General features: G+C 31.2%; 1 protein-coding gene across 1 annotated transcript; it reads right to left on the bottom strand.

Annotated features, from left to right (window-relative positions):
• Nucleotides 1–3,222: 3,222 nt before the first annotated feature.
• Nucleotides 3,223–5,578, bottom strand: LOC100775760 (uncharacterized). The gene has a single exon (XM_006575561.4). The coding sequence runs from the start codon at nt 5,006–5,008 to the stop codon at nt 3,611–3,613; it is 1,398 nt and encodes a 465-aa protein (XP_006575624.1). The 5' UTR covers nt 5,009–5,578; the 3' UTR covers nt 3,223–3,610.
• Between the last annotated feature and the right edge of the window lie 3,587 nt (nt 5,579–9,165).

Below are 9,165 nucleotides of genomic sequence, written 5' to 3' on the forward strand. Positions count from 1 at the left end.
TCACTCATCGTGGATAAAAAGAAAAAAAAAGAAACATCCAACAAAGCGATTATGATCAACGTTTCAGAGATATGGGAAGATCAATTGAACATACCTTAAGATAAGAGTGAAAATCGGGGCAAAAAAGATACAATTGAATTTAAGATTAGTCGAATTTATATTTAACCAGGAATATAGTGGTCTAACGTGGACACATGAATTTAGGTGATTATATTGTATATTCTTGTATAAATATGTGTTTGAAAATGTTAGACACACACATCAAACCAATCAATCAATACAATTATCTTTTCCAACTACTTCTGCATTCAGTTTTATTTGTTTGCAATTATCTTTTCAAATTGATTTATCTTTTGTCCATATTCTTTCGAAATTTTTACAATTCACCTTCAATCAAGTGTTTTCCAAAATAACTTGAGAGTCCATAACAGGTGAAAGACAGATTTTTCCTTTTCACTTACAAATTGTTTAATTACAAGATTCAAATTTTCGAATCATATTAGAGTAAAAGTTAGTCAAATTGACTTCGGCTAGTGTTATTTATTCATGCGACAACAATATTATTACTCCTTGCTTATAGCACACAAATACATAGGTAAAAAGCATAAACAATAAGTCCATTGTATTTAAGACACACAATCGAAAATGAAACTTTTTTATCTATCCCTGGTATCTGTTATCCTGATTGGTGGGGTTGTTCAGATAGAGCATGCATGTTAGCATCTGTAGGAGCATAAGGAGTAGTAGTGGTTTGGATATTGATCGGAGATGAGCTTGAAGGTCCAATATTAGAGAAACCAAGGTGATTATTGTCAGTGTTGTTGGTGATGTCAACATAGTGATTAGCACCACGAGTACTTTTGATGACAGGCTGAACATTTGGCTTATGGTACTCATGCTTCTTAACGATAGAAGCCATTACATGCACAGGTTCTACACCAATGAGCTTGCCTCCAATACGGCCTCCAAAGAGTTTGGGAGGGCTTCCTCTCGTGAATTGAATTGCGAAGGATGGATAGGGAATGTTGTTGGGGGGTGAAGAAGCTGAAAGGTTGTTGTTGGTGTAAAAGCCTGTGAGAGAAATCATGTGAAAGGTTCCCAAGAAGCACAAATCATCGGAAGTGGAGAGAGGGTTGCAAAGGTTTATTTCACATATGAGACCTGAAGCATGATGCACCGAAATGTCCACATCTTGATCATGACTAAAGTTGATGATGGCATTAACAATGTCAATTCCAGGAGGAACAATTAGGACTATGGGTTCGAGAAAGTTATTGCTACTATTGATGTTATCAAAGGATAAATGACTTTTGTTGAAACCAACAACATGGGAGCTTTCAAAGAGGGTGGTAAAATTAGTGGAATTGTTGCTCGTGGAGCCATTCTGAGAAGGTAGGCAAAAGAAGGGTTCATGGACACTATTCTCCATGGTTGAGGGTGGGGGATATCACATAGAGCAAGAAAGTATTTTAGAGAGAAGGGGCAAAATATGCCGGATATGCCGGATATGCAATGTGAACCTTTTGTGTCCTTATGGAAATTTATAGAACAATTTCAAAGGTTGGATGACATGGAGTCTACTTATTGGAAGTACACTTATCTCTTTTTTTTCAAGTTATTTTTTTTTTAAAATACCTCACAAATTTTAAGAAACTAATTTGTTGAATGATTAAGTCAATAAAGGATTCATGTAACTTTAAATGATTCAACTTGAAAATTTTGCTCTCAATTATAATACCTTTTGAAAAATTAATTATATCCTTCTTATAATTAAACTACCAAATATAGGTCATTTTTTTTAGTCTGTGCTTTCATTATTTTCCAAATAATGCATAAACAGAATCCATTCCATTCATTCCCACATATCTTTTCAATTATTTCTTGCTTATTTTGTTACTTTAATTAATGAAAATTTTGAAATAAGATAATAGTAAATTAGTAACAAATAAAGGGACGACCTCTTGTGCTTTGTCTATTTCTAGTTCTCCTACCAATTGAAACGTGTCATGTCAATTAAAATTCTACAGACTTACCCTCCCTCACCAACCTTCCTCTGATGTCAATTGAAATGTTATGATTAAAATTCTGCAATTAATAATCATAAAATAATAATTTAATATTCAAATAATAAATATCAATATGAGAAATTTCTTATCCTAAGCAAGCATAATTGGGAGAACATTGTCCCATCCCATTCCCGTCACTTGTCTGAAACGTGACATATTTATTCTTCACTTGATAATCATAATAGCCAATAGGTTTCCTATATTGCAAAGCAAACTTCTGAAAAATGGTCCTAATTAACAGAACAAAATGTAATAATGAAGCAACCAATTCATAGTCAACATCAACAACTACGTATGGGACAGTTCCGAAGCAAATATGCTTTGTTCGCTTGATCTAACAAAATTGATCTTCGTCCTTAGCACATAAAAACATGAATATGTTGTTTCTTCCTTAAGCAACACTACTAGTACAAACCATTATCTCAACAACAAAAAATGTACAATTTCTTTAGCTGAAAACAAATTATGTATGATTGATGATGTGCCTACGTTTGATTATGGTTTCTTACCTAAACCCCACTAATTATTTTTCACTTAATTTCAGATGTAGTAACGTTGACAATTGTGACAGATTTTTTGCAATTTTGATTGTGCAAAAAGCAATAACGAGACCAATGTGGACGTGGATTTTGGATTCCACATATTAGATATCCTTGTCTCCTCTGATTAAGTGCATTTCGTTCACTGATTTCACGATGCGCACCATATTGTGTTGACAAAATTGGTGAATCTGCCCCCACCATTCACCAGAATTACAATAATCAACAAAATTTGGCTCAATTTTTCTAGCCTTTGATCATGACATTAGTTTTTACCTATATCGCTTTGAAGTAAAATAGTGAATCTAGTTTAACCTCTCAGTCCTCTGCAGAACTAAGTAGAACTAACACTCTGCTTTCTAGCAATTTAATTAGGCGTAAGTATAACTACTGAGCACAAAATGGATTAATCTCAAAAACTGCTTTTTTAATTAGCATTTTATCCTTACACTTGGTCTCATCTTTGTATTTTAGTCTCTATACCTAAAAATATAAGAATTAAAACATAAAAAAATTGTTCATATAGAAACTAAAATCGTAAAATTTCTTAATATAAGAATCAAATCCATATTCTTAACGAATTCAACATGTATTGTTAACTAAATCACATTGAATTCTAAAAAATTAGCTTTTACTCTTCATATATTTAAACCTCTTTACAAGAGTTGCCATTTTTTTAGTACATAAACATGCTTTAAAGTCACACTGATTTTAATGGTACTAAAATTGACAAAAACCTTGCCATGATTACACTATAGAAAACTTATGCATACTCATGAGGCATTTTTTGGGGTTGCACAGCCATGAGTTAAACAATCAATAAGACATCTAAAACAGAATATTATTGTCATTACCTAAGGTGCAGGTCAAACAAACCAGGACTAATTAAAATCTTCAATAAATATCACTGAGGAAATCGAGGTAGGTACCTGATGTTATAATAATTAAATTCTCACAATCTCATATGCTTGCTATTTTCAACACCAAGAGGGAGGTGATTAGAACTTAGAAGAATGCTCTACTACCATAAAACACACGTGATCCATCCTTTTTCTTCTTATCAATTTCTAATTTGCTGTTGTCAAGATTCTGAATCACATCAACATCACCATGATCCACTTTTTCAGGTTTGTCAAGGTCCATTGGTAGCTTCATTTTTGCCAAGGACTCAGTGAACTGCTTCATGCTCCTCATATACATGTCCACTATTTGTTTTTGCATAGCAGCTTGCTCAGCTTCTAAATTGATGTTCCCTAGTGGAGCTGAATAAACTTGACCAAACTTTGAAGCTTCTGTGTTGTTATTATTGATTTTTTTGCTTTCCTTTTCCTTGCTTGAGAAGTTTGCATCTTTGTTACCTCTGGCCTCACCTTCTTCTTTCTTGGAAGTTGGGGTATCTGGACCAGCACCACAGTTTTGAGTACCTTCCACAGTGATTGACACAGTGATAGAATTTGATGAGTCACCAGTGCTCAAATGGTTCTTTTTCTCAACTGAATCTGCTGAGTTTATATCATCACTACTCAAGGTTGTGATGGTAGAACCTGGGAAGCAAGAGTTCTGAATGCTCTCATTTGGAGAAATGGGCCCTATATGATTCTCATCTGGTGAGCTCATCATAGTCATCTCATAATCATCAAGTTGAGGAGATGCACCAAGGTGAAGAAATGGTAGTGACCCTCCAATGTTGGACCTTGAAGGAGCAGAATTAGTATCTTGAGAAGCCAAATTGAAGTACTCAGATACCATTTGCTGATTCTCCTTCACCACACTGATGTCAGGAAATTCAATTCTAGCATACTCAACTGGATCCAACATAACTTCTGAGATCTTTCTATCAAGCAAAATAACTTCTGATGATATTGATGAGTTCTTTGCTGATTCAGGTATCAAATTCACTGAGGAGTTGATTGCCAAAGAGGGGTCCAAAGACAGTGTTAGTTGGACAGTTCCTGCAGGAGAGTGGAAAAGATCAGTGGAGGAAAGGCTGTAATCTTCAGTCAACTTTCCTTTGCCAACAACTTGTGAAATTGGGACCAAAGCAAACCCCAAAAGCTGGTCTTCCATGTGAATCCTTGACCTACTAAACATCCAAACTTCACATTTCAGAACAGCATTCATTTGGGTGATCTTCAACCTCAAGTTTTCATTGAATGTTGGGTTTTTGCCACCTCCATTGATGATTCTTGTAGAGAGAGTCTCATCAGGGTTGTAAGTGAGAGAGAACTTAGCATAGACATCCTGGTTGTCATAGATGCATATGTTATGAATATTCCTGGCATGATGGACAAAGATATCAAGAATTCCTGAGAACTCAGCTTCTTCATCTGCATGTGTCCTTGTGTTCAAATTTGGATTGTACCTGAAGCTGGAATTCTGAACACTCTGATTGAATGAATCCATTCCAAGTTTCCAACCCTTGTTATGCCTTGGAATTTTGCTTTGCAACCAGCCAGAAGGTTTCCAAAATTAGGAAACACAAAAGAAAAAGAGTTGGTGTTGATATTTGGATCATCAGTGATCACCTTTTGGATACATAAAAGACCAAAAAAAAAAAACTAGATTGTAGAACAAGCTACAAATCAGTGGAAAGTTGGAAAAAAGATAAAGTATCTAAAGGATTAAACAGCACAAGAAGAGGAGAGGGTTCGCACCTAGTAGAATGAATGGTAACAGAAAGTTAGATAACCTGGTTCTCTATGTATGTTGGGGTGAGTATCTTGTAGTTGAAGACATTTGTCAAATCAATCCATGAATTCAGGAACAAGCATGGAAAGAGAGAGAGAGAGAGAGAGAGAGAAACTTGGAGTTGAATAAAGTTTCTTGCTTTATGGAATGGAAGTGGGGTTTAAGGACCTTGTGGTAGTAGGTGAAAAATGAAGGCTGAAGCATGGAAATGAACAGAGAAGAGTATTATGATGTACATGTTTGTTTGGATGCCACTTTTTCTTTTGGTGTTGGGTTTGCTTTGCTTGACAATGCAGCTTCCATATATAATATATCTATTCTTCTCTAGTGCATAACTTGATCCACTGATGACACTAATGCTATTGGAGGACCCACTTGCCACCATCTTCATTATCACTCACCCCGCTCTTCAATTGATGCTACCCTCAGCTTTCAGACAACATAAATTACCCTGTCTCTCAAGGGCTTAAAGCCAAATTGTCCTAATGGAGTGACTTATGCATGGTGGATATATGATCATGTCTTTCTATATTCTATGTTTTGGAACAAAAATAAATCATCTCCTATTGGTATCTGTTCAGGGCAAATCATGGAAATATTGAGTTACCAAGATAACAAAATCTTGGTTTTGGTTGAACATTCACAAATATACTTTATAATATATATATATATATTAATTATGCGACAAAATGCCACCATTGAACCCCACTAATGAAAGTGAGTGATTTCCCGTATTTATATACTTTTTTGGAGGGGTTAGATCTTATTTTAACGATGTATTTTCAACATAAAACTGTGAAATTAACTACTCTCCTGTTAAATTGCTCCTAACCTACCTAAAAATTAAATAGTACCAAATAATGTTAAACTTAGGAGAGTTAAAAAGAAAATAAAATTGATGTTCTTTCTTCCTTTTAGTTTTGATCTGATCCTTAAGTTTAAATATGTTAATAGCTATTCAATGGAAGTACTTTTTTTTAATCCAAGTATTCCCAGCTAATTGTTAAGAACTAATTAATCCTATGAGATAATGACATTTATTTAAGAGAGACTCACTTGGACAAATTTTTTTAGCTACATAATTGATCTTTGAATCGAACTCTTTATCATACTTAAACGAAAGTACTAATGAATTATTTTGTTCAAAAAATTAAACCTTAAATTCGATTCTCGCTACTAGTAATTTTCCTTAAAAAGCTTTCATGTCCTAACTTTGATAAGGAAACTTTTTCTCCACACTAAACTTTTTGTAGTTAAAGGAAAGTGAGCAAGACAACGAGTTGTTGGAAATTCATTCCACTTTGTTAATCTGAATGATTAAGCAAAAAGTTTACGTTGGAAGTCTTGGATTCAAGTCCGCAACATGTGGTATATATGTGCAATGACGGTAACATCAGAAATCATAACCTTTGACTGCTAATTTGCCTGTTTCTTTTCCCTACACAGAGCCATTGCTAATTGCCTTCACCACACCACATGCATATAGCATTATAGCTCAAAAAGATACCAAGTAAAAAATGAAAGAGAGAAACACGAGAATTAGTGGGGAAAAAACTTCACATCACTGTCAAATTGCTCACACACCCCATGCATGATGCATGCATATTGCATAGCAAGATAAGACGTGATGATATAGACTTCCCCATAATTTATTAATTGTGTTATTTCCTTCTTCCATTTCGTAGTGGATCACAACATTTTATTCCTTCCTAACTACGTTGTGAGTTATAAGCCACAACCTAACAGCACCCCCTTTCTTAGACTTTTGGTCATCAGTGCCCTACAAAATTGCAATATACTATTATCTACGACTATTATGGGAACATCTTTCCATAGTTGCAATAAGAGGTTTTCTCTGGCAAAGTTTAAAAAGAAAATAAGGAACAAAAGCAAAGGACCCAACAACAAAAAATAAAACAGTCGTACATTTATCGATAACAAATCAGAATTGAAAAAAACAGTAATTGCTTTATTGAAAGCATTCATTTTGACAAATGGGATATATCATTTTGATATATTCATCAAATCACTTAATTAATTCTGTAAAAATTAACTAATTATATAAAAAAAGTTGTACTCAATTATATTGTTAGATGAATTTTATGCAAATCTTATTAGATAGAGAATAAATATAAGCTTTATTTAATAGAAATATCTTAAATTTATTAAACAATAATGGATGTTTTCTTAGAATTTCTTATTTTTATAATCTAATCAATCGAAATTCTCAAGATTTATTTTTGGGGATTAGAATTTGCCTTCATTTTGTCATGTGGAAAATCAAATTGATGCCAAATTTATTTTGGTGGTAAACCAAATTAGAGACATATATTTATCTTCTTTTTTTTATCCATAGAAATTAAATATTACCAAAAAAATTTATAACACTCACATACAGTTTACTCAATCAATTAAGTTAAACTTTTTGATATCTATCTATCTATTCAAGTAAACTAGATTTGAAAGAAGAAAAAAAACTAGAATTTTAAAGAAATATTAACGTAGTACTTAATTCTATTAATGTAAATTTTGTACAGATACATAAATAAATATTTTTTCTTATATAGTATTTAATAGGTGAAAATAATCTTCTTTTTTACTGGAGGTTAATCTGCAAATCTCTAAATTTGAAAAAAATTAATTAGATTTCTAAATTATTATTTTTTAATTAGGTTTTTCTTTCTAATTATCATTATAGAAAATCAATCAAAAAGATCTAATTAGTCACTAAAAACAATATTGTCACCTCTATAGCTACATGTTTCTAGTGAGTGTCCGTCAAAGTTAGTATTCTCAAGGAGATCTAGCTACCTAGTCGAGTTGCATGTTGTAAAATTTCTCATATCATATTCAATTCTTATAGATAAAAAAATATATCTATTATAATATTTGGTAATAATTAATGCCTATATAACAGTATTTTATGTTATAGATAGTCAACTTTACCTACAATATATTAAATATGATATTTATTTCATATAATATAGTATAGTATTTTTTTTACTAAAAGTATATTATTTATATTTAATAAATGTAATATATATTTTAATGTATTAAAAATTATATTTTTTTAACAACAACAATGGACACAAGTGATAATAATTTGTGTTTATTAATCAAGTGATTCAAGATTAGAATTTTGACTTTAGATATGAAATAAATCATGTTAGGGGGATATCTTGTGTGAGTTTCGATTCCAGACGAAGATTAATCCCTGTCTCCAACGAAACTATTTCATACTAATATAATAATAAAAAAAGTTATTATATGCTTGAATATTTATTACTATAATCGATGCATATATACACATAATACTTTATATAATAAATTTATACATAATAATTTGACAAATTGTTACAATTAGTAAATTCAATATTTAATGTTATTAGATGGTCAAATTTAACTATAATATATTAAATATGATATTTAATATATATATATATATATAACATAATATATTTATTATATCTTAAAATTTTAATATATACTTTAATATATTAAAATATTACTTATTTTAATAATTATTATAATAATTAATGCATATATATACAAAATATATAATAAATACAGTATTTGTTGTTATCCGATGTGACACCTTACCTATAATATACATTGAATACGATATTTATATTTTATTCCTTACAACATAATATATTTATCATATTTAATAAATGAATAAACATTTATCTTAAAAATGTAGTATTCTTAAATGTTTATTAAAATAATTAATGCTTATATATAATAATAATAACAATTTATTTAATAAATTATACACTTAATAATTTGAAAAAATGGTATATGTAATAAGTACAGTTTTTGTTGTTATCTGGTAGTCAAATTAAACTATAATATATTACATATAATATTTATTA

The sequence above is a fragment of the Glycine max genome, chromosome 2, assembly GCF_000004515.6.
Source record: "Glycine max cultivar Williams 82 chromosome 2, Glycine_max_v4.0, whole genome shotgun sequence".
Taxonomy (NCBI): domain Eukaryota; kingdom Viridiplantae; phylum Streptophyta; class Magnoliopsida; order Fabales; family Fabaceae; genus Glycine; species Glycine max.

What these genes read in the sequence shown, in the direction of transcription:
- LOC100775760 (XM_006575561.4), bottom strand. Translation starts at nt 5,008, where the DNA reads ATGGATTCATTCAATCAGAGTGTTCAGAATTCCAGCTTCAGGTACAAT.